General features: G+C 35.4%; 1 protein-coding gene and 1 pseudogene across 1 annotated transcript; one reads left to right on the forward strand and one right to left on the reverse strand.

Annotated features, from left to right (window-relative positions):
- Window positions 1-347: 347 nt before the first annotated feature.
- Window positions 348-14,738, reverse strand: fbxo18 (F-box DNA helicase 1). Its single transcript, XM_073838637.1, has 21 exons — window positions 14,623-14,738; window positions 14,157-14,318; window positions 13,577-14,073; window positions 13,365-13,495; window positions 11,922-12,054; window positions 11,586-11,776; window positions 11,062-11,136; window positions 10,563-10,645; window positions 10,322-10,490; window positions 9,938-10,157; window positions 9,275-9,362; window positions 9,083-9,169; window positions 8,787-8,923; window positions 8,553-8,649; window positions 7,642-7,805; window positions 7,423-7,498; window positions 6,718-6,921; window positions 6,462-6,587; window positions 2,756-2,862; window positions 2,507-2,641; window positions 348-1,231 (listed from the first exon to the last, which is right to left on the reverse strand). The coding sequence occupies exons 1-21, from the start codon at window positions 14,639-14,641 to the stop codon at window positions 1,064-1,066; spliced, it is 3,069 nt and encodes a 1,022-aa protein (XP_073694738.1). The 5' UTR covers window positions 14,642-14,738; the 3' UTR covers window positions 348-1,063.
- Window positions 14,739-15,106: 368 nt separating this feature from the next.
- Window positions 15,107-19,994, forward strand: LOC141332751 (uncharacterized; annotated as a pseudogene).
- The last annotated feature ends 6,644 nt before the right edge of the window (window positions 19,995-26,638 follow it).

The following is a 26,638-nucleotide window of genomic DNA, read 5'->3' on the forward strand; positions in this document are numbered from 1 at the left end:
TTTCTAAAGAATCACGTGACTGGAGTAATTATGCTAAAAATTCAGCTTTGAAATCACAGGAATAAATTAAAAGTTTAAAATATATTCAAATAGAAAACAGTTATTTTAAATAGTAAAAATATTTCAAAATTTTACCATTTTGCTGTACTTTGGATTAAATAAATGCAGGCTTGGCAAGCAAAAAAGACTTTAAAAATTTTTTAATCTCACTGTTCTAAAACGTTTGACTGGTAATGTAAATTTAGATTATTAGATTAAATATCTATTCATTATTTACCATTAATTATGTATATTGCAAACAGTTTGAAGACAAAAACAACAGAGAGACTGTATCAGATCTGCCCAAGATTTACTCAAGTCTGTGCAACATTTACACATATATACATATACACATAACATAATAAATTCTCAAACAATGGCACACAAGTCACTTGTCTTTCAGAAAATGTCTGCTGAAACAAAAAGTAGTTAAAAAATTAGGACTTTTTTTTCCCAAATGGTAAAAAAAAAAAAAAAAATTAAAAGGTTACATAATTATGATCAAGCTAGTTTACAATGTTCAAAAACTTTTGCAAAAATAAAATTACACAATGTATATACAGTGCAAAACTTAAGTTAGTTTAATTACACACTTTGTCTTTATGTAAAACTATATGTAGGAATGGTTATCAATCTTCCAACAAGTCACTGATGTTATAACTGTGGACATAAACACAATTTTATAAATTAGTGTTCCTCAGCTATTGTGTCGTTCTCAACAGCTGTAATACTGTAGTTATCGAGGGCCTGAAAAGGCCCTTCCAAAGCTTCCAGAAAAAGACACGCTCCTTATTCTCCACCTACACACTGTGACGTCATTGTTTACTGTATCCCAAATTAGGGCAAGACCAATGTGGGAGAACCTGTAAAATAAAGTGATAGAGGGGGAAAAAACTCTTTGGTGATGGGAAAAAAGTTTTTGAAGTATTAAAATAGATAGGGAACATACTTTGATCTGAGTAATGCACAAATGTGAACTTTACAAAATCACTCCAAAAGACACAAAAGGCTTAAATGTGCTGTTTTATAGTAACGATAACAGCATTGCAACGTTGATGGGCAGCTCTATTCTTTCATTGGTGTAGGTCATGGATCTGACCCGTTCAGGTGGAGAGAGCAGGAAGGCTGTAGGTCCCACACGCTGCTCCACACAGGTCAAACACAGAACGCCTCCCGCATCCACGCCGTCCATCTAAAACACACACAATTAATCAATACAGGAAGTAAGCTTTCAAACCTACAAGACTATTTCATGCAAAAATGAAAGTTTGCAGAAGATTTGCTTCATCGTTTGCTCACCAATGGATCCTCTGCAGTGAATGGGTGCCGTCAGAATGAGAGTCTAAACAGCTGATAAAACATCAATAATCCACAAGAAATCCAGTCCTCAATTAATGTCTTTTAAAGGGAAAATCTGCATGTTTGTAATAAATACAACAAACAAATATGTAGGTAAATTCTGATGTGGGAAGACAACAGGAGGAAGCGTTTTTATGGACCTGTATTTTAGCCAAAAGTAATGGTTGCAAATGTTAAAACGGCTTAATGATGGATTTGTTTCTTACAAACATGCATCTTTTCACTTTACAAAACACTAACTGATGGACTGGAGTCATTTGGATTGATTGTGGATTATTGTGATGTTTTTGATCAGCTCTTTGGACTGTCGTTCTGATGGCACCCATTCACTGCAATGGATCCACTGGTTAACATTTAATCAATACAAGAAATAAGCTTTCACCCAAAGATTAAAGCTAGCAATAGATTTGCTTCTTTATCGCTTGCTCACCAATGGATCATCTGCAGTTTGTGGGAGTTCAAACAGCTGATAAAAACATCAATAATCCACAAGAAATCCAGACAAATCCAGCCAATTAATCAACGTCTTTTGAAGTGAAAATCTGCATGTTTGTAAAAAATACAACACATTTTTTAACTTTAAACCATTGCTTCTGGCTAAAATGTGAGTCCTCTATATATATATTATTACAGTCTCCAAAAAAAAACAGTCTAAAACAGTTCTAAACAAATATGTGTGTGAATTTCGATGTGGGAGGACAACAGGAGATGGACTTTTTTTTACTGGAGGAAGCGTTATTGTGGATTATGGACTTGTATTTTAGCCAAAAGTAATAGTAACAGCTTAATGACGGATTTGTTTCTTACAAACATGCAGCTTTTCACTTCACAAGACATTAACTGATGTACTGGAGTTGTGGGAATTATTGTGATGTTTTTAAATCAGCTGTTTGACTCTCATTCTGACGGCACCCATTCACTGCAGAGGATCCATTGGTGAATTAGTTGATTTACTTCTAAATTTCTACTTATCTGTATTGATCAAAAGAAAACTCATCTAGATCTTTGATGGCCTGACGGTGAGCACACTTTCAGCGAATTTTCATCTTTGGGTGAAATATCCATTTAAAAGACAAAAAAACAAACAAAAGTGCAAAAAGACACTGACATATCTGATGGGGAGTTTGCTCATGCTCAGAACAGACTCTGCGTTGATGTGGTTCGCACAGCCTTCAATGGAGCAGACGACACATGGGTCTTTACTCAGCAGAGAGCTGGTCAGATCTGACCTCAGGAAGTACTCCTGCGAAAGATGAAGAGGCAGGAATAAGAATGCTTCCATGTCAATATTTCTGGATATCCTTTTGATTAAAAAAGATCGGAACAAAGCTAAAAAGCATGGAGAGCAATAACTCACCCCAGTGAATGTGAGGATGTTCCTGATGGTCTTGGTAATGTACAGCGCTCTTTTGGCTCGTGTGATCGCCACGTACAACAGGTTCCACTCATCATCCGGAACATTTTCTGCAGCCAGAGAGTGAAGAATTAGGCATACGCATATTTGGATTTACATAGATTGATTCTGATTGGTCAGCTGCAACATTATGCAAATATTTCGCAACTAAGAGACTGTTACTGGGGTAGTACTCTTTCATGTGTGACCCTGGACCACAAAACCAGTCAAAAGTAGCACAGGTATATTTGTAGCAATAGTCAAAAATACATTGTATGGGTCACAATTATCCAATTCATGCTCCATGAAGATATGTTTTATATTTCCTTCCATAAATATATCAAAACTTAATTTTTGATTAGTAATATACATTGCTAAGAACTTCATCTGGACAACTTTGAAGGCGATTTTCTAGAATTGTATCTCGGACAAATATTGTCCAATCCTAACAAACCATATACATCAATGGAAAGCTTATTTATTTAGCTTATATATTGACCCTTACAACTGGTTTTGTGGTCCAGGGTCATATATGAATCATTTAGATACTAATATAATAGGGATAAATAAGGTACAAAAAAGTACCTTTTGAAAGAGTGAATGCTTTTGTACCTTTTTTCCTGAGTGTACATGATCTTTAACATAGTACTTATATACACTAAGATCCATCTCAGACTGCATATTAATAAATGTGATTCACATTATTTTTATTTGTGATGCCCATTTTTAAAAGAATAACTTATTCTGATTAAAACTGATGGCACATGCAGTTAACCCTCTGGGGCCCGGGGGTGTTTTGGGGCCCTGAAGAAGTTTTGACATGCCTTGACATTTGTGCTTTTTTCAGTATGTTAAAAACATATTAATATCCTAAATCTAAATACATTGTATTTAGCACAAATTGGACTACAAAAATATGTAAGCAACATGAATGTACACTTTTAAGTTTTTGAGAAAACAATGTTTATGCGTGCATTTTGAAAAACTAAATTTTTGAAGTCACTGAAATAAGGTCATCTAACACATACAGAATATTTATTCTCGGGACTTTCGAGAATTGGATGTGGTAGGCTTGGTTTTTTTCTACCAAATGATGTGAAAATCATCTAGTTCACTTGTTTTCACAAAACAGTATATAGATTTAAATTTTTGAAGACACTTTTTGTTTAGAGTGGCTGTATGCGAGAAGGCGTGAATCATCATGAATAATGCTGTGATTTACACCTGAGAAGACAAAGACCTGCATAATGAGCCGCATAATGAGCCATTCAGTCGGATGTTGACTGAGAGGAAACAACAGAAAGAATAAAGGAAAAATGAAAGGACAAAATACATATATATTTAGTTTGAAGCGTATTTTGAATATATTTAACTATCACACAAAATAACTTGTCTTTCACTTGTGAGTGCAGTTAAACTTTTTATTAGGAACAAAAGTAATAAACACAGAAGTCAAGATGTCGAGGGTGCAATATCCAAATCACTTGCAGGAAACTTGAACACAGGAAAACGGGGAACAGCAGAAACTGCAAAGAAAACAAGTAGATGTGAGCAACACAATGATCTGACAAAGACAGAGCTAACATGGAGAAAATACATACACTACCAGCCAAACTTTTTATTATTAAAAGTTTTTTTTTTTTTTAAGTGAGCAGTTTTTTTTACATAGTAAACCTATTTCACAAAATTAGATAATTATTTTTCTTTAAAAAAGTACCTTTGACTGGTAGTGTATAGCATAGGCGTATAACAGTTAGGTGCAAATAAAACAGTGTGAGATAAATACAGGTGTAAGGTTTGTAATGAAGTGATACAGGAGAAACCATACATCTTCTACCTTTCATACAGATTACTTAAAAAGAGAATAGTAGTTTTTTATTTGAATTGGTTTATGTAAAAGTAAACATTTCAAGCTTTCTACAAGTAAATGCATTATGTCTGTGAGGCACGTAATCACTTAGATTTAGGTTTCATGCACGTTAGTTTCATTTATGTGTCTGTGAAAAGATATAACAGACAGTGAAGGCAGAGCGCGTGCCCTGACTGTTTTCTTATTTTCATAAAAGCACAGTGTATACAAATAAAAATATACCCTCTACAGTTTCGAATGATGTATTGGTTGTATTTGTACGATCAAAACTGACGGAGAATTTTACATCCTTTTCGGAGTTATTACAAAAGCGTGCCTCAAATGCACCAGCGCGTTTTTCGACCAAAGTTGAAACATCCTGTCATCATGAGACATTTAGATGCAGTGAAATGAAACATACTTTATAATGTTTCACTTGCTGTAGTCAGGAAATACAGTTGGCAAAAAGTCTTAACTGGTAAAATGTGCACATTCTGTCACAGTAACAACTTACAAATATAAAAGAAAAAAACTTACTTGTGTAAATATCTCATCTGCTGGTTCACGCCATGTCTCATTTAATGTTCATCTTCTGAAGTAAGTTTTATTCCTGACAGCCCGTCTTCTTCCAGAAAGGACTAACTTGAAAGAAAAGAAACTGCTTTCTCCTTTGTTTACTGTGATGTGGGCGTCTACTTTTGGCGCGGCGCCCTCACGTGGACGATTTGAATATGAAAGACTGGAATCGCTCTTGGGCGTGATCTAATTAAAACTAATGAAGCAGACAAGAGAGACTGGACATCGTGTTGGTTTCATACGGATTACTTTATCACAGAATATTTGATTTCAATAAACATTACTTTATTTGAAAGTATAGATATCAAGCTTTCTCTAGACATATTGCTCATGTCTCTGTGTTGTGTATTGGCTGAGTTATAGTCTATTTTAATGACGCGTTTCTGAATGAAGATCACGGAGATCAACGCGGCAGACAGCACACCCTTTTTGTTTTCTTTATTTTGTAAAATCACAATATTTTTTTGGTTTTGTGAGTATATACAAATAAAAGTAGACCCTTTACAGATTCGATTGATGTACTGCTTTTATCTGTACAATCAGAAATGACCGAGTAATTGAAGTTCCTTTTGGGAAACTGCCACAAAACGCGTATACGCGTGTTTGGACCCCAGGGGGTTAAACCCACAGAAAGTGCCCAAAGATTTCAGATCACAATGGAAATACACTCTTTATGCACACTTTGATCCACCAGATGTGCAGATGCACACTTGGCTAAAGCCCAGACAAACTTTCTGTACAGATACAGAAACTGTAATAACAGTATGAGCTGGGCTTTATTTTATTATGTGCAACACGTTTGTGACCCTGGACCAAAAAACCTGTCAGAAGGGTTTTTCGATCATCTGAAAGCCCATATAAATAAGCTTTCCACTGATGTATGGTTTGTTAGGATAGGACAATATTTGGGCGAGATACAACTATTTGAAAATCTGGAATCTGAGAGTGCAAAAAAATCTAAATACTGAGAAAATCACCTTTAAAGTTGTCCAAATGAAGTTCTTAGCTATGCATATTACTAATCAAAAATTAAGTTTTGATTTATTTACAGTAGGAAGTTCACAAAGTATCTTCATGGAACATAATCTTTACCTACTATCCTAATGATTTTTGGCATAAAAGAAAAATTTATAATTTTAACCAATGCAATGTATTTTTCAGTGTAACATTTATTATTACATTATATATAAACAAACACAAATGGAGTATTCAAAAAATATACATTTCTAAGGAAATGCCACAAACCTGCATCGAAACCGCCCACTCTCTGCAGGTTGTGTCGAGCACATGGTACTTTCATGAAGTCATCTGTCACAACCACTGTGTCAAACTCTAGTCCTTTAGCTTTATGCACCGTACCAAGGATAAAATCTGTCACAATTTAAGACATAAAGGCATTCAGTTTATATATGAGGCATGTATGCATACATTGATTTTTACTGCATGCATTGTATTTCTCAAAAACTGTGCTTTAGTGCTTTTAGTCGTTAGTCTCATTCACCTGCACACACTGGGCTCCTCTGGGCACAATCACGGATGCGTTTCACCAGCTCTGGAATGCGTTTGTTGTATTTTTCCACCATGGCCAGTTTGCCCTCCAGCTCGCGGTCTTCCGAGGCCAAGGCGTATCCCTTCAGACCTCTGAATCCGCCCATCTTATCTTTGCAGAAACTTCGGATGAAGTAATCCTTGATCACAAGGTTTTCTAAGAAAGAGAAAGAAATCCAAACAAAGCAAACTTTCGAAAAACAATTTAACAACCATCAGTTTCAAAGATCCAAAAAGGTATTAATGACTTGACCCTGGACCACAAAACCAGTCTTAAGTGGCATGGGTGTATTTGTAGCAATAGCCAAGAATACAGTTTCTATGGGTCAAAATTATACATTTTTTTAATGCCAAAAATCATTAGGATATGAAGTAAAGATCATGTTCCGTGATGATATTTTGTCAATTTCCTACAGCAAAACTTAATTTTTGATTAGTAATATGCATTGCTAAGAACTTCATTTGGACAACTTTAAAGGCAGATTTTTAATATTTTGAATTTGTTGCACCCTCAGGTTACAGATTTTCAAATAGTTGCATCTATGCCTAAATCTCAGTTTCAAAAGATTTATCCTTATGACTGATTTTGTTGTCCAGGGTCACATTTTGTTTAACAGTGAGACTAAGATCTTAAAACTTCCAAGCTTAAGTGACTCACCATTCTTGCGTTTGTCTTGTGTTTGCATCAGGACCCAGAGATCCATAATTTTTTCCAGTCCAAAGTTTTCAACACCCTGAAATTACAGATTGGCACTTTCTAAAAAAAACACTGACAACATTATTTTTTCTGACTGAAAAAAAAATGCACAAAACAACAAATTCAAAGACGTGTATATTTGATTCATTTCCTGTTAGCACAAATGTTTAATGTACTCACTCCCACAATGTAGATCTTGCAGCTGGAGTTGGCATCTGTAAGTCGGACAGCCTCGCTAAAAACAGTGACATTACAGCGACTCAAAATGGCCACGCTCCCATCTGGCAACTTCTGTCCCAGCTTCAGATGTTGCAGTGTTTGTGTATCCTCCCCTCGAACAAACCCTAAAAAAAAACAGGCACATAGCATTTTTGTTATTGCCAGGTTTATACTTCAATTCAAAACCAAAAATAATAGAACACTAGAATTTCCAGCAGCTAAAAAAGGTTTTTAGTCAGTTATTTCTATCTTTAGCTGTGGTGTGGTCAGTGGGAAATAGGTTAACATATTCAAATTAATTTTGCCATTAATTGTAATAATCCAGCGAGATTTTTCTTTGCACAAGGAGTCCGACAACAGCCAGTGCTCCAAACAGAGATCTGATCTCATCCTCATCCAGTCTGTCTGGAGTGAGCTACAGTATTGATAAAAGTTTTAGGAACTTGTGAAAAATGCTGTAAAAAAAATGCTTTCTTTATCAATTAACTTCTATTAACTAAATTAAATCAACATTTGGTGTGACCATCCATTGCTTTTTAAAGCAGCTTTTGCCCTAGGTAGCTTTGCAGGAAGGTCTAAAGCATCTTAGAGACGTTGCTACAGTTCTTCTGGATTTATTCTGTCTCAGTTTGTTGTTTCTTCATGTAATTCCAGACAAACAGGATGAGGATGAGATCAGACCTCTGTGTGGAGCACTGGCTGTTGTCAGACTCATTGTGCAAACTAAAATCTCATGTTTGGAAAATAAACTGATATTTTCCACTGACACACTACAGCAAAAGATAGAAATAACTGACTTAAAACTATTTAAAGCTGGTGAAAATACTAGTGTTCTAATAATTTTGGCCACCACTGTTATTTCTTAAACTTACCATCCTGATTCCCACCAACTAATATCTGGTTCACTTTTTTACAGCTGTCCAATATTGCAGCACCAACGTATGCGATTTCAGATCCAAACCTGAAGCTCTGTGAAAGATATGACCGTTGATATTACACATATTTACCCATAAACATGTTTATCACAGTGGCAGATTTATGTGTGGCCCACTTCCTCTACAGATGTTATCTGTAATTTCCTTTTCCTCATGTGTTTTTGTTTGTACCTGTGTGAGATAGTAGATGTGTGTGTGAGGAACACAGTGCAAAGCGTTGACCGCTCCTCTGAAAGTGTAAATCTGTTGATGAGGATCACCAACCAGGATTTTCCCACAGTTCTGAGAGAGCATAATGCCCATGATGACTGCAAACACAAAGACCACAAACAAAGCACAAAATAAGAGATCAGTAGAGTCAACAACACATTACAACATCTGAAACCACAAAATTCAGTTTTTTAATACAGTGCTACTTTAAATGACCTAAATCTGAATGAAATTACCAAACAAAGATTTATTTTAACCTGGTGTGCAGTCTTGAGCTTCATCGATAAAGATGGCATCATATCGGTCCAGCTGTGGTCTACTCAGCTGCCAGAGTTTGAGGTATCCTGTTTACAACAATAAAAGAAAAAAAATTGATACATAGATACAAAATCTAAGAAAAATACTTCATGCATTAAAATAAATTAATAAATTCAAATATTGGTGATTACCATCATGGGTCATGTTGTACACCCTCTCTTTTCTGGACTTTTGCTCTACCATTTTATCCCATAACTCCTGTGCAGCATCAGAAAATGCCTGGAGAAAGAGATTTATTAAAGGAGAAGTTCACTTCCAGAACAAAAATATACAGATCATTTACTCACCCCCTTGTCATCAAAGATGTTCATGTCTTTCTTTCTCCAGTCGTAAAGAAATTATGTTTTTTGAGGCAAAAATTTCAGGATTTTTCTCCATATAGCGGACTTCAATGGTGCCCGCAAGTTTAAACTTCCAAAATGCAGTTTAAATGCAGCTTCAATGGACTCTAAACGATCCCAGCCGAGGAAGAAGGGTCTTATCTAGTGAAACGATCAGTTATTTTGTAATTTAAAAAAAAATTACATGCAAGGAGGATCAAACACCCTTTACAAAAAAAGAAAAAGAAAAACAGCGATATAGGATGATTTTGGAAGTTCAAACTCATGGGCACCATAAAAAAAAAAAAAAAAGAAATGTTTGCCTCAAAAAACTATTTCTTTACAACTGATACAGGAAGACCTGAACATCTCGGATGACAAGGGGGTGAGTAAATCTGTAAACTTCTCATTTAATGCAAAAAAAGTGCACAGACCCAAATAACTGTAATATTTCACTTCACGCATTCACTTTACCATTTTTTGGTGATCGTCTGGCTGTTCTATCTTTCCGTTTGTGTTCCTGTACTCATGCGGTACATGTTCTGGACCAACACGTTCGTCTACAGACGCCCAGAAATTGTGCAGGGTTTGCGTCACCACTTTAGCATTGACGAATCCTCCGAGTCCTTTAGGCAAGACCCATGCCACATCAAACACATGCAAATTATTGGACAGCTTCCTTAGGTTTTTATACCTGCATGGGAGAAATGACACAGCAATTATTCCGGTAATAGCTCTAAAAACTTTATTTATTCTTTAAAATAGAGTAGTCAAAATTCAAAGTTGTCCTAAGAGAAAACGGGTATTGTTTTGATAAATGCTGACTGGCTCATAAATACATTGACAGGACAAACTGACCTCACTCCCACAGCTCTGAAGGCCATTGAATGGATGGTGCTGCATTCGACATTGTGTGGAAATGAGCGTTGTGCTTGCATTGCTACAGATTTGTTGAAGGCCAGGTAGAGGAAGCGCATATGCAGCCTTTGCTGAGCATACTTCACGAGTGTGGTCGTCTTTCCAGTGCCTGCAACAGATAATAATTGCATTATATGCTACTCAGATATTTTGTGAAAGAATTTAAATAATTTCTCCTCACCTGCAAAAGCCATTATTTTGACAACTTGATCATTCTGGATGTCGTGGTTAAGTATCTGCTGTTGCTCGTGAGTGATAAGCTGTCTGAGAATGATGATGATGATGATGATTATTACAATTATATTATTTGTAATTAATATATACACTTCTGTTCAAAAGTTTAGAGTTGGTAATACTGGAGTTGGTAAAATGTGCTTATGTTCACTAATCTTGCATTTATTTGATCAAAAATCGAGTAAAAACAGAACTATTATGAATTTTAAATATCCATTTCTATTTTTAATGTAAGATTTATTGTGGTGATTGCAAAGCTGAATTTTCAGTTCAAGAAGTCCAAAAGAAAAGCATTTATTCGAAATACAAATATTTACAACTGTCTTAACTCTCACTTTTGATCAATTTAATGCATCCGTACTAATTAAAAGTAATAATTTCTTACTGCCCCAAAACTTTTGAACTGTAAATAATACACAAGTACTAAATCTAAATTTATTTCTCACCTGTACTCTTGCAAGCCCGCAGGAGGAGGAGCGTTTTCCATTAAGTGCAGCACATAGAAGATGTTGTAATGCCACCTGTGTGAATGTTTAAAAAGTGAAGAATCATTAGATCAATCTACAAAATACAGAAAACATTCTACAGTCTTCGTGTTTGTTCAGCTAATCACAAATCTCCTCTTTTAACTCAGTTGGCTATGCAGAACTTGTGGCCACTTATCCACCTTATTCTTTAATGCAGAAATAGGCCAATGGGCGAGACTTCCAGTTCATTATCCGCTAAATTAACGAGAAAAATAACAACGTGCAGTAAACTGTAAAACAGTTTGCACCATAAACCAGTGTGTTCATAATTAAGATAACACATTAAAATAACAGTAATTTGCAATATCAAGCAGCAAAACAAGCTTTGTGCAGCTAAAAAGAGCTGGATGCGGATGAGACCGGAAGCCAGAGCCATAAAATGTACAAATAGCCACGTCCACTTATACAGGAAGAAAAAAGTAGATCTCAAACTGGTCTCTCACCTGTTGCTTATGTTAATACTGTTCTTTCTCATGGCCAGGAGCAAAGTTGCCATGGCCCACAGGTACTCAGAGATTCCTCCTGCTGTTAAGAGACACCCAGACTTCCGCAAGAGAGCTACCAGGTCCAAAACATCTTTCACTCCGTCAGCCAAAATCAACATTAGGGCCATGGAAGACCAAGGGTTTGGACCCTGTAATACATGTTGATAATTGATTAAATATCAAAACATCAAAATAAAGTACAACTACATGCATTTTATAAAGGACTGGAGATATACAAGATGTTAAGAACACTATCTAGAAGTTGCAGAAATTGTTCCTGTGAGATTTCATTACCTCATCATCCACTATGTCTGGGATTCTGTCTTTGATGCAGGCTTCAGCCTGAGCGTAAAGCCGATGTCCTTTCACACACGCCAACACGTCCTTCACATTCACCCGTTTGCTGTGTTTGAACTGAGACATGTACCTGAAAAACATGCAAATAGATACAATGACATTTAATGATATTCTGTATACACCATATACTGCATTTGAATTCATCCTTATTGTATTCTTTTTTACCCTTTTTAATTTTTGACCCTGGACCACAAAACCAATCATGAGATTTATACATCAACTGAAAGCTAAATATAATATAATATAATAAGCTTTCTATTTATGTATAGTTTGTTAGGATAAGACAGTATTTGGCTGTGATACAACTATTTGAAATCTTAGGGTGCAAAAAAATCTAAATCACCTTTAAAGTGGTCCAAATTAAGTTCTTAGCAATGCATATTACTAATAATTTTGATATGTGTGAAAACCAGCCTCGAGTAGCACAGGTATATTTGTAGCAATAGCCACCAATACATGGCATGGGTTAAATATTTTTCATTTACGCAATCATTAGGATATTAAGTAAAGATCATGTTCCATGAAGATACTTCCAACCGTAAATATATCAAAACCTAATTTCTGATTAGTAATATGCATTGCTAAGAACTTGATTTGGACACCTTTAAAGGTGATTTTCTCAATATTTAGATTTTTTTGCACCCTCAGATTCCAGATTTTCAAATAGTTGTATCTTGGCCAAATATTGTTGCATCCTAACAAACCATACACCAATGGAAAGCTTTATTTATTCAGGTTTCAGATGGTGTATGAATCTCAATTTAAAAAAATTAATTGACACTTATGAATGGTTTTGTGGTCCAGGGTCACATATTTATGGTAGGAAAATTTACAAAATATCTTCATGGAACTTGGAATCTTTACTTAATAACCTAATGTTTTTTGGCATAAAAGAAAAATCGTCATTTTGACCCATGCAATGTATTGTTGGCTATTGCTACAAATATACCTTTGCTACTTGAGACTGGTTTTGCGGTCCAGGGTCACATATATCAAAATTACAATTATTTTGACCCATATAACATACTATGTTTTGTTGGCTATAGCTACAAATAATCCCTTTTTATTTCCCTATCACTGTCTACATCAGTTCACCTTGATTTATTCTCTGTATAGTCTATATTGGTTCTTTTAGTACTTTGCCAATAAACATTATCAGTCTTGCCATTGATGTGCTTTGCTGACTTTAAACTAACCTATCAACAGATCATTAAACTACATTTGACCGCCGATGCACAATTGTCACCTATCCGTTTTTAACCTTTAACAGCAGCTCTGATGTAGACTTCAAAATAAGCCATAGGTGTGAAAGTGGGGGCAGGAGATCACTTTCTGTTGTGCTTCAAAGGCCTATAATGAAAGAGCATTTTGTATTCTTACCTTACCATATTGAGAAGACAAAGGTCATCCTTTTTGTTAATTTGATTATCATCCAGGATAGACTTCACCTCCTTCAGCGCCTCGTTTTGCCGCTTGCGGTATCTGCAGTACAGCTTCTTCCAGGGTAGAAACTAGAGATGAAACCATGAGATGTTTACATAGAATTCAATGTTATTATTAAATCACCAAAACATAAAAAAAAAAAAACACACCTTGGGGTCCATGGCGACATCCCTCCAGTGATGGCACACCAGGCTGATGTTACGATAAAGATCGTCTCCTGGCAGGTGTGCGAACACTTCCCTCAGGACCTCCTCAGGCAGATCCTGGAGCTGGCCCTTGGGCACCTCCTGGCCTCCCTGCACTCCCAGCAGGCCATAGTGAGCATCAGGAAGGGCTTCAACCAGGTCCTCCTCATCCTCTTCTTTTTTCACAGTAACTTCCAACGAGTCGTCTTCTTTTTTAACTGACGTAGGTCCTACATCAAAGTCTTCGTCGAACATATCCTCAGTGATTCCTTCCATATAGTCCTCCACCTTCTCCTCTACATTTTCTTCTTTTGGGATAAGATGCTCAACCGGTTCCTGTTTTACCTCCTCCTCCTCTTCCTTCACTGGTGTCTTAGCTGCTTTTTGAGGGCTGGTGCTGATGACTCCAGTGACTGAGAAGAATTCAGTGATGCCTTTCTGTTGTCCCACACCACCCGAAGCTTCACAAGAAAATTAAAAGTTGTTAACATGCAAAAATGACATGTAGAAAGACGCAAAACACTCTGATGAATAGATAAAACACCTTGTCTACTTCTTTTGGTGGGCGTCCTGGGCTGGAGTCCTCGGTTTGGGTTTGTGTTGCTGAGGTTAACATTAAACGGCTGTGTGAGAGACTGGTTGCCAGTGTTGCTTTGCACCAGATGATCACATTCTGAGGGCCCCAAGTGTCTGCGTTTGGCCCTTCCTATAGACAAGCGAAAGCCATTTTAAAACACACAGACGAAGGCTTGCTTTCACAGACAGGTCTTAGACTAGAATTAGGACATTTAAATACATTTTATAAATATGCCTTAGACTGGTGTGCATCTCTTTCAGTTAAAACAGCTTAGACTTACATTTCAGAACAAGATTCGAGTTAAATGCCAGCTTTGACTTCAGCACTGACTGACGGCTGTGTCCATTTACAAACATATATTTAATCTACTCACCACTAACATGACGCGCAAAGAGAAAAAAGGCAAAACAAAGAATGTTTACGTAAATATTACCTTTCATGGACGATTCCATGGTTTACAAACACGTCTCGACACACCGATGTCACAAATGTTAGTAGGAAAGGTCCATCGAAACAAACACAACAACTTCACAAGTTCTCCACTTCCGCTCTGCGTCGCTACAAATTAAAAGTTCGAAAGTTCCTTCAAAATAAAAGTTCTCTGTCGAGTTCAGCGGTTACTATTCTGATTGGACAGAAGGAGAATCTAATGTTCAAATATTTTTGATTATGTTAAAAGTTAATTGCATAGAAAATACATAAATAAATAGTTTCCATAGACGAAAACCGACAAGCGTCCATCTTATGAGTGGGTGAGTGATCTGTCACACAACTGATTCATTTTGTTCAAAAACATTTGTTTCAGAACCCATTCTTTCACATACACTGCTAAATATTATGTTTCTTGAATCAGGTCATTGTCTCTTTAAATTTCTCCTCAGAACTGCTACAGACTGAACTAAAATGAGATCGTTATGATGGAGATAAAACGTCTGGAAGCTCGAGAGTCTAATGTCTCAAATGTGGAAAAACGAACTGGTAAGAGATAAAGACATGGATGAGACAAAACGTAAACAAGGGAAGGCATTCATATTAAAAAATTAATAAATAGACAAAAAAGTTGCAATATTGCTACAGTGCTCATCTTTGTATTTAATGTGACACTGGATCACAAACATTTTTTAAATTGAGATTTCTACATCATTAATAAATAAAGCTTTCCATTGATGTATATGGTTTGTTATTATAGGACAATATACAGCTTTTGAAAATCTGGAATCTGCCTGAGGATGCAAAAAAATTACATGTAAAGTTGTCCAAATGAAGTTTCTACAATGCATATTACTTATTAAAAAAATACATTGTAATATATGTGACCCTGGACCACAAAACCAGTCTTAAGTAGCACAGGTATATTTGTAGCAATAGCCAAAAAAATAAGTAAAGATCATGTTCCATGAAGATATTTTTATTACATTTCCTACTGTAAATATATCAAAGCTTAATTTTTGATTAGTATTTCGATTTTTTTGCACTCTCAGATTCCAGAATTTTTTCTCAGATTTCAAATATTGTCCTATTGAACAAATCAAAAATCATTGGAAAGCTTATTTATTCAGCTTTCAGATGATGTGCAAATCTTATTTTCTAAAAATTGACCCTTATGACCTAATTCAGCAAGCAGTGTCAGGTTATCAGCTCTGATATACTGTACTATAAATATGTTTATTTAGTATTTTTAAAGGAGTAGTTCACCGAATGAGAGTCCGAAGCTGATTAAAACATCACAATAATCCACAAGTAATCCAAACAACTCCAGTCTGTCAATTAATGTTGGTGTTGTATTTTCTGGTCTAAATAAAAGTGAGTACACCCCTCACATTTCAGCTGTTTGAAAATATGGAATCTGAGGGTGCAAAAAATCTAAATATTGAGAAAATCACCTTTAAAGTTGTCCAAATGAAGTTCTTAGCAATTAATTAAAATTTTAATTTTGATAAATGTTACTCTGGACCACAAAACCAGTCTTAAGTAACACAGGTATATTTGTAGCAATAGCCAACAATACATTGCATGGGTGCAAAAAAATCTAAATATTGAGAAAATCACCTATAAAGTTGTCCAGATGAAGTTCTTAGCTAATCAAACACTCCATTTTGATATATTTAAAGTAGGAAATTTACAAAATGTCTTCATGGAACTTGATCTTTACTTAATATCCTAATGAATTTTTGCATAAAAGGAAAGAGGAAAATTTAGACCCATACAAACTGGTTTTGTGGTCCAGGCTCACATATTTATTTTATTTGTTTGTTCTTGACCCCTCTCAAAACCACCTGTCTGTTCTCTGTAGTGTTTAATGAACCAATAGATGGCAGCAGAGAGACAGTGAAACATTTGACATTGGCTAGTATGAATTGAAATAATTTCTATATGACATTCTCTATACATTGAAATTGTGAAACTATGTCAATTAACTGCAGAGACTGCTATCAAGACAGAGGTTAACTGCAAAAGAAAAAGCCTCATTGGATAGCGAGTGGATAACTGGTGTAAGTAAACAATGCGGGAACATTGATTGTTTAACCGTAAGTTATTAATTGACCTTGTTTTGAATGGAGGTGTCCCTATTGATGTTACACGTGTTCATTTGGGACTGGGAATGTTCAATGTCCTGTCCAAAAAACCTCAGACGTGGAGCTTGTCCTTAAGAGAGGGATTTTTGTTCACTGCCAGCAAGGCTCTTAGTGTGAGCCTGGCTGGATGAATAAGAATAATTTTATTTTAAACTCAGTATAAAACAGCCTGTTTTAATTGAAATTAAGTTTCAATAAAATTTAGATGAAAAGCTTAAAAAGCCTTTTAGCTTGGGAATTATTTTAAGGAAGTTTAAGTGCACAAATTATTAAAACTAAAATAAAAAACTGAGCTAAATAGATATTTCTTTAAAAAAAAGAGAGTGATACCTGAAAATGATCTAAGCACTTAACAAAAATGTATTAATTGTTTCTATAATAAACAAAACGTAAACAAGGGAAGGTATACAGATGAAAAAAAAATGAACAAACAAAACACTGTTGTAAAATTGCTGCAGTGCTCATCTTATATTTTAATAATATCTGACACTGGACCACAAAACCATAAGGGTAAATCTTTGAAATTGAGATTTATTCATCATAAATAAATAAGCTTTCCATTGATGTATGGTTTGTTAGGATAGGACAATATGTGACCTGCAACCTGAACATAATGTACAACGCACAGGGAAACCTGGTGAGACGGAGGAGAGGCCGGGGCAGGAGGCAAACCACAGTCCCCAGAATCTCCAGGCACATAATGAGGATGGGAGCAGAAGCGGCATCATCAATGTATCAGAGGACACAAAGCACCAGGCAGAGGTGGAGGGTATACAGGACATAAGACAACCTGGACAGGACACATGTGTAGGAGTGGTCCGGAAGGAACCAGTGAATTGGCCCGCTGCAGTGGCAAGGAAGGAGTGGGAGAGGTTTGATCATGATGTGGATGAGGTGCTGGAGGCAGCCTTGGCCGGAGATGTGGGGAAGAAACTTAAGGCTATGTCTGCCATTATTTGGAGCATAGGTGCGGATCGCTTTGGAAAGAAAGAACCGAAGGTCAAATCATATGTCCAGCTGAAGGAAAATAGACGCATGAAGGAGATAGCAACCCTTAGAGGGGATCTGCGGAGGCTGAGGAAGGCATTTCGTGAAGCAACAGGGGATGAGAGATCAGCTCTCACGGAAATTCGAGACAATTTGAGGGAGCGCATTAAGACTGCGAAGAGCTGAATGTCACCGCAGGGATAGGAAGAGGCGAACGAAGGAGCGGACAGATTTTACCAAGAATCCTTTTAAGTATCTGTCGAAACTTCTGGGCGATGTAAGATCAGGGCAGCTAAAAGCGACAAAGGAGGAGGTGGAGGAGCACCTTCGTCAGGTCCATAGTGATCCTAGAAGGGAAGAAAGCCTGGAGGAGATTGAGAGACTAATAAAACCAACGGAACCAGTTATTCCCTTCGGAGCAGAGGAGCCGAGCTGGCAGGAGATGAACACTTTTCTCAGGAAGACCAGAGCAAAACCAGCTCCAGGGCCAAACGGTATTCCGTACAAGGTTTATAAATATTGTGAAAGGCTCAGGAGACGACTTTGGAGGCTATTAAGAGTGGCATGGAAGAAAGATTTCCTTGCTGACAGTTGGCGGGTTGCTGAGGGATGTTTCATCCCTAAGGAGGAAAATTCTACAGAAATCAAGCAATTCCGTACCATCTCTCTCCTCAACGTTGAAGGCAAGATTTTTCTTGGGATTTTGGCGAAGAGACTGACCTCCTTTATGATGGACAACGGTTACATGGATACGTCCGTCCAAAAGGGGGGAGTTCCAGGGGTAGCAGGCTGTCTTGAGCACAGCAGCATAATCACTAAGATCATTGAAGATGCAAAGAAGAACCGAGGTGACTTGGCAGTTCTGTGGCTGGATTTAACAAATGCGTATGGAACGATACCCCATAAATTGGTGAATTTGACGTTAAAGACCTATCATGTCCCAGAGCGTTTCCAGAAGCTCTTACAATGTTATTATGACAACTTCAACATGCGCTTCACCTGTGGAGACTTTACCACTGAATGGCAGAGGCTAGAGGTGGGCATTCTCACTGGCTGCACGATTTCAGTGATCTTGTTTTCGACTGCGATGAACCTTCTCGTTAAGTCAGCAGAGAAGTTGCGGAGGGGCGCAGTGTTGACCAGTGGCATCCAGCAGATACCTATAAGAGCATTTATGGATGACCTCACTATCACGGCAAAATCGGTACCTGAAGGAAGATGGATCTTGGAGGATCTGGTTGAGCTCACCGATTGGGCAAGGATGAAGTTTAAACCTGAAAAGTCCAGGAGCCTGGTATTGAGAAAGGGGCATATTCAGGATCGGTTCCGTTTCAAGATCAAAGACACCATGATCCCAACAGTTCAAGAGAGACCAGTGAAGAGCCTGGGGAAGTGGTATAGGGCAGACCTCAATGATAAGCAGAGTGTGAAGGAGATGATTATCCAAGCAGATATCTGGATGACATCCTTAGAGAAGAGCGGCCTACCCGGCAAATACAAGGCCTGTGGTTACCAGCATGGGGTACTTCCTAGACTGCTCTGGCCTCTGCTTGTTTATGAGGTACCTTCTTCAACTGTTGAGGGATTGGAGAGGAAGATGAACACCTATCTCAGGAGGTGGCTGGGTGTTCCAAGAAGCTTTTGCTCCATTGGCCTGTACAGCACAGGCAGTAAGCTGCAGCTACCAGTGACATCAGTGCTCGAGGAGTATAAAGCGACAAAGACACGCCAGGTCGTGATGCTGCGAGACAGTAAGGATGAAAGAGTACGTCAGGCAGGCATTGTGATTAGAACAGGTCGCAAATGGTCAGCTAGTAGAGCACTGATGGAGGCTGAGGATCGACTGCAGCATGCTGACATTGTTGGGACAGTAGCTCAGGGCAGGCTGGGACTGGGCTGCTTTACAAGAACGAGCTGGAACAAAGCTGACCCAAAGGAACGCCGCAGCATGGTACAGAGGGAGGTCCGTAAAGCAGAAGAGGAAACACGGCATGTCAAGGCTGTCACTATGAAAAAACAAGGCAGCTGGATGAGGTGGGAGGGTGTACGAGAAAAGGCCCTGACGTGGCAGGACATTTGGACCATGGAAGGATGCCGGATAAAGTTCTTGATGTGCTCTGTCTATGATGTCTTGCCTACTCCATCAAACCTTCATATTTGGGGAATAGCAGAGAGCCCTAGCTGCACACTATGTGGAAAGCGAGCCAACCTTGAGCATGTCTCTAGGCCTCTAGGTTTCTAGGCTGATAAGATTAGGAACTACACTTCCATTCTGGCGTAATAGTCAAGGAAGTTTGCTGCCGAAACTAATCTAATCTTATCGGCCTAGAAAATCGCATCTTTACATTTTCAGCCGGTCTTAGTACACGATATAACTGCAGAAGAGTCAAGTTTTAAATAGGACAAATACTGAAACTCGATGGTCATTTTTGAATGCGATGCTATTGGTCTAATAGGATTCAATGATCTATGCTAAGCTATGCTAAAAGTGATATCGCCAGAACAGGAGAACCACTGAATGGATTTCAAAACGGTAAAACTCAACTTATTAACTCGGGGGGAGTTGGAGAATGAGCCTATTTGCAAAAAAAAGTGGAGTGTTCCTTTAAGTACACAAATTACTAAAACTGAGATAAAAAATAAGCTAAATAGATATTTCTTTAAAAAAAAAAAGGAAAGACCAAAGCACATAACAAAAAAAAAAATGCTATTTTTAAAAATTAATTAATTCTATAAAAGTATACAGATAAAATAACACTGTTGTGTGCACACTTGCAGTCTGTAAAAGTTCAAGGGTGGTTAAAAAATTGCACACATCAATCAAAATCTCTCATTCTGCACTTGAACGTCATGCCGTCTTAAAGCCGTTCCAAAGATTAGACTACAAGACTCTTATGTGTACCTGGAGATGCTCTAATCCAGAGCTTTTACAAAAAGTGTGATTCAAATTGCAAGCATGCAGCTCTTTTCAAAAAAGAGTGGCATGACTTATTAAAATACTACAAGTTTATACAAATAAAGTCAACACGGGTTTGTTCTGATGTGTTGTTTGATAAGGCGAGTCTTGAGGAGGGATTCTGCTGTCCGGACATGTAGTGAAAGTTGGTTTTTGCCATTTGCACACAAGGACAATGACGTGTTTAGCCTTTTCGAGAGGTGAAAGCATGACTGTCTGACTGTCTGTGGTCTCTGGTGACCATGTAGTTATAATGAATGGTGACTGAAGCTTTAAGCTTTAAAAATGATTTACAAAGCTACTGTATCATTTCTGAAAACTAAGTCATATGATTGGGATTTCATGGTCCTTAAGAGCTTCTGTCCTCATTCATTGAAATTGTATGGAAAAGAGTGAATAAGAACTTCTTCTTTTGTGTTCCATGGCATGAAGGAAAGAAAGTCATTCAGGTTTGGAAAGACATGAGGGTGAGTAATAGATGACTTTTTAGGTGAATTAATCTTTTTTAGTCTCCTGCAGCTATTATTAAAACAATCAGGGCAAAAGTCAAGACAACTCTGTCTGAACTCATTTCTCATCTAATTTGTCAAATTAACTGAGTATTTGATTTATAGAGATTTCACTATTCACTCCGTATTTGAGTATTTTTGAATTGTATAGGGATATTATGTGAAAAACTTAAACTTAAAAAATTGAAATGTTGTACTGGCAACTAACTGAAATTAAATAAGCTTACACAGAATTACAAAAAATGACTAAAATTAAAACTGTAAATATATATATTTTTAATTTTCTAATTTAATTTGAGTTGTTGCATTTTCATGATTTGACTGCAGAGTGTATTTTATCAAAAAAAAAAAAATTTAGTAATTTGTTTTTAGTTAATTTAAATGAAGCTGAAATTAAATACAGACATGGAACACTTAAACTTAAAAAAAAGAAGAAGAAAAAATAAAGTACTACAATAAAATACGTTTACATTGAGTAAAAAAAAAAAAAAAAAAAAAATATATATATATATATATATATATATATAAAATTCAATTAAATTAAAAAAAATATTTCTAATAAAAAAAATATATACATATAGAATTTTTTATATTTTTTAATTTTTTATTTTATTTTACTTTATTTAACTGCAGAGTGTATTTTATCAACAAAAGATATAGTATGAAAAACCTTTTAAAAATTGTTTAAAAATAATTTTAAAAGATTACATTGAATTAAAATTACTAAAACTGAATATATATGTACATATATATATATATATATATATATATATATATAATTTTGTAATTTGATTTGTTAGATTCTCATGTTTTTTTTTTATTTTAACAACAAAATCAATAAAAAAATATTTTTTGTTAATTGAAATGAAGCTAAAATCAAGTACGGATATTATATGAAAAACTATATATAAAAGGTAAAAATTGTTTAAAAATAACTGAATAACTATTCTGAAACTAACTGAAATAAAATAAGTTTACACTGAATTACTAAAATTACTAAAACTAAAACCGAAAAGAATTTTCTTAATTTAATTTGATTCGTAAAATTGTCATGATTTAACTGAAAAGTTTATTTTCTCAAATAAATAAAATATTTTGGTTAATTGAAATGAATCTGAAATCAAATACGGATATATGAAAAACTTAAACTTAAAAAAAATAAAAGTAGAAATGTATTGGCAACTAACTGAACTAAAATAAGTTTACATTGAATTACTAAAATTACTAAAACTAAAACTGAAAAGAATTTTAAAAATGGTCAAATTTAATTTGATTTGTAAAATTAAACAAATGGCAGAGTTTATTTTCTCGATGAAATAAATTAGATAATTTTGTTAATTAAAAAAAAAGCTAAAATCAAATATGAATATCAAATGAAAAACTTAACCTTAAAAAAAAGAAATATTGTTTTGGCAACTAACTAAAATATAATAAGTTTACACCGAATTGCTAAAACTATTATTAAACTATTGTTACATTTTCAAGATTCGAAAAGTTTATTTGGTCAACAAAATAAATGTTCAATATTTTTGTTCACTGAAATGAAGCTGGATCAAATGCGGATATTGCATGAAAACATTTAAAACATTTAAAAAATAAAACTAACCAAAATAAAATATGTTTTAATTGAATTACTAAAGTAATACTAAAACTAAAACTGAAAAGAAAAACGTAAGATCTCTTTTCTTTATTATTAAAGTAATATAATGTAATAAAAAACAGGTTCAAGGTTTATAATACTAAAACATAATTGGCATGGTACTCAGATTTGTCACGTCTGTCAATATTTTTTCCGAGCATCTGTTGCAATTAAACCCAGTCGAAAGTTTTGGCCTTTGTCTAGTTCTTACCAAACCAAGCTAACCTATCCAAAGCCTACAAAAGCTTTCCAACCTCATTTTTTCCTGAGGGGATTGAATCCAAGGAATAATATTAATGGCTGTCATGTGGCCTTTGATTCCTTTTTGTCGCTTTTTCCATATGCTGCTGATGACTGAATTCCTGCCCGTGTGAAGCTGCACGTATGCATAATGAATCCAGCACTCGACTCAGCTCTGAATCCTGACGAGGGAATGTGTGTGTGTTTAGAGTCAGGCTCTGCTCAAACAGCAGAGCTCAAGCTTGGCTAGACAACCTATGAGACATCACTTTGAAAATGAATGCGTCGTAGCATGTACTCCTTATGACCCTCAAAATGTTAGTGAGCAATTATCCGTGTCACACTCCTGTTCCTGTTACAATATACAACATTTAATTTAACTTTTAAAATGACTGGATCTTCCAGTTTACAAATTTGTTAAGACAGCAATGCAAATAGTTTAATAAAGCATAGTTGTCTTATAACCTCAACATAAGGGGTGCTAATTTATCAATTTAATTAAAAGTATGGTTAATTAACAATTTGAAAACATTAATTTCTTGGCAGTATGATCACATAATCAAGAGTTAAGATGTTAGAAATGCTAGCTGATATCATCTCGGAAATCTCAAGTCGAATGCAACCCAGATAACAATAATATATTTTGCTAATGTACATATTTTTAAGTTATGAAAACATTATTTCTGATGTCCAATAAGCATTCAAACGTGTATTTGACATGGGTCATTCATTCAAGAGATTCATTCAAAAACTGAATTCATTCACTATTGGAACAACTGAAGTATTTAAGAGTGAGTCAATTTAAAAAAAAAAAAAATTAATTCAAATTTATTAAACATTCATTAGCCTCTTGTAAATTGCAACTGAGGTCAAAAGTTTGCATACACCTTGCAGAATCTATAAAATGTTGTTTATTTTAGTAAAATAAGAGGGATCATGCCAAATGCATGGTATTTTTATTTAGTACTGACCTGAATAAGATATTTCTCATAAAAGATGTTTACATATAGTCCACAAGAGAAAACAATAGTTTAAAAATGACCCCATTCAAAAGTTTACGTACTGTATAATTGAGTCTCTTAATACTGTTTTGTTACCTGAATGATCTACAGCTGTGTTTTTTTTTTTATGAGTCCCTTGTTTGTCCTGAACAACTAAAATGCTTGCTGTTCTTCAGAAAAATCCTTCAGGTTCCACAAATTCTTTGGTTTTTCAGCATTTTTATGTATTTAAGCCCTTTCCAGCAATGACTGTGTGATTTAAAGATCCATCTTTTCACACTGAGGACAACTGAGGGACTCATATACAACTATTACAGAAGGTTTAAACGCTCACTGATGCTCCAGAAGGAAAAAACATGCATTAAGAGCCGGGGGTGAAAACTTTTGAACGAAATGAAGATGTGTGATTTTTCTTATTTAGCCTTAAATATATATATATTTTCATTAAGTACTGCCCTTCAGAAGCTATAGACGATACTTACATGTTTCCCAGAAGACAAAATAAGTTACTTTAACCCTGATCTTCGAATTTAAAAAGCATCAGTGAGTCCCTCAGTTGTCCTCAGTGTGAAAAGATGGATCTCAAAATCATACAGTCATTGTTGGAAAGAGTTCAAATACACAAAAATGCTGAAAAACCAAAGTATTTGTGAGACCTGAAGAATTTTTCTGGATACGCCATCTTGCTCAGTGCTTCACATTTGGACTAAAATACTGAAAAGTTGCTACATGCCGTTAAAAACGCAAACTTGCATCCTTGTGGTGTTTGTAGTCCTTAAATGGACACTAACATTTTTAAACAGCACAATGGTTTGAGCTCTGACTGTCTGTAATTTATGTTTTAGAACAGAACGTGAAAGTAATGTTAACCACACGCAGCAATTATTTTACTCATAAATCAAAAACCGTAATTCTTAATGTCCATTAGAAAGTCTAGAGGGAAACCCATAGCCATTCTCCTCCAGTTTTGCAGAAGCTGACATGAGTGTGACGTACATTGTCTTCCAAATGCGTCAAGACATTGCTAGTGAAATTTGCAATCTTTCTAATAAAGATATTAGTAAACTTACTCTTTATTGCTAAAAGTGCAGAGATGAAACAGGGTTTTGACATTAAAAACCGCAGCGAGTGTGTTTGACTGCTTGTTTGGGCAAGCTTATAGTTTTGCAATGAACGTATGCAAGCTCGTAATTCCATTCAGTGCTCTCCCACACACTATGCCTGAAGATGTTTGCCATTTACCCTCCCATGTTCAGAGATATATGCGTTTCTATTCACAGTGAGATCCTTGCTGAGAAGAGCAGAATATGTTGAGCTTTGGATGGTGTGCTAGTGATAATAAACCAACTGGGACAGCTGGGAAATCCATTCTGGTTAAAGTTGACATATTGTTAACATTGATGTTTTTTTTAAAATATAAAATTAAATGGCTATAATTACTCATTTTATCCTTAGAAATGACTAAAAAATGCATGTTGCAAAATACAGCATGCGTTTATGTTCTGATTATTTTAGTTAAATGAGGCTTGTCTATATTTGTCTTTTTTTTCTTTGGACACTTGGTACCACCCTGATTTGCTTAAGTACATATTATAAAAATACATTTGAACAATATTTGTTCATTTTTTTTTTACCAGGCCAGATTTGGTAAATTTCCTCAGCATATTTTTACCCTGTGTATCTGCTTCTGCATATTTTCCTTCCATTTTAAAACTAAAACTATTAAAAACATAAAATCTGAAATATAATATAATTAAATATAAATATTATATGATAATAAAACTGATAAAAACTAAAATGGAATAAATAAAAATAAAACAAAATTTGAAAAAAAAAAAAAAAAAAAAAAAAAAAAAAAAGCTAATTTAAAAATTAATTAAAATACTGTAGTGGGACTAATATCAAAATAACCCCTGATTTAACATATGCACTGCCAGTCAAAAGTTTTTGAACAGTAAGATTTTTAATGTTTTCTAAAGAAGTAGCTTTTGCTCACCAAGCCTGCATTTATTTGATCCGAGGTATAGCAAAAATTGTGAAATATTTTTACTATTTAAAACAACTGCTTTCTATCTGAATACATTTTAATATGCAATTTATTCCTGTGATTACAAAGCTGAATTTTTGCATCATTACACCAGTCACAGGATCCTTCAGAAAGCATTCTAATATGCTCATTTACTGTTAAAAAATATTCATTATTAGTATTATGCTGAAAAAAAGCTGAGCAGAATTTTTAGAAAGTTTAGAAAAGCTTAGAAAAACAGCATTTATCTAAAACAGAAATCTGTAAATGTCTTTATAATCACTTCTGATAAATGTTTAAAGCATCCTTGCCAAACAAAATAATTAATTTCTATAATTTCTTTCCTCCCCAAAATTAAATCTTTCCATTCATCAAAGAATCCTGAAAAAAATACTCAACTGTTTTAAATATTGATAATAGTATTAATAAAAATGTGGATCCATTCGTTGTGAAACATTGAAAGGTCAAAGGAGGTTAACTTTCTTTATACTACAGGGCCGTTGAATGCTTGAATC

The sequence above is a fragment of the Garra rufa genome, chromosome 4 (genome assembly GCF_049309525.1).
Source record: "Garra rufa chromosome 4, GarRuf1.0, whole genome shotgun sequence".
In the NCBI taxonomy this organism is placed as follows: Eukaryota; Metazoa; Chordata; class Actinopteri; order Cypriniformes; family Cyprinidae; genus Garra; species Garra rufa.

Bases quoted from the DNA above. Each gene is read 5' to 3' on its own strand.
- fbxo18 (XM_073838637.1), bottom strand. The intron at 11,137-11,585 runs GTGAGAGACCAG...ACATTCACACAG, and splicing joins AGTATTAACATAAGCAACAG to GTGGCATTACAACATCTTCT. The intron at 7,806-8,552 runs GTAAGTTTAAGA...GTTTTTTTTTAG, and splicing joins AGTTGGTGGGAATCAGGATG to GGTTTGTTCGAGGGGAGGAT.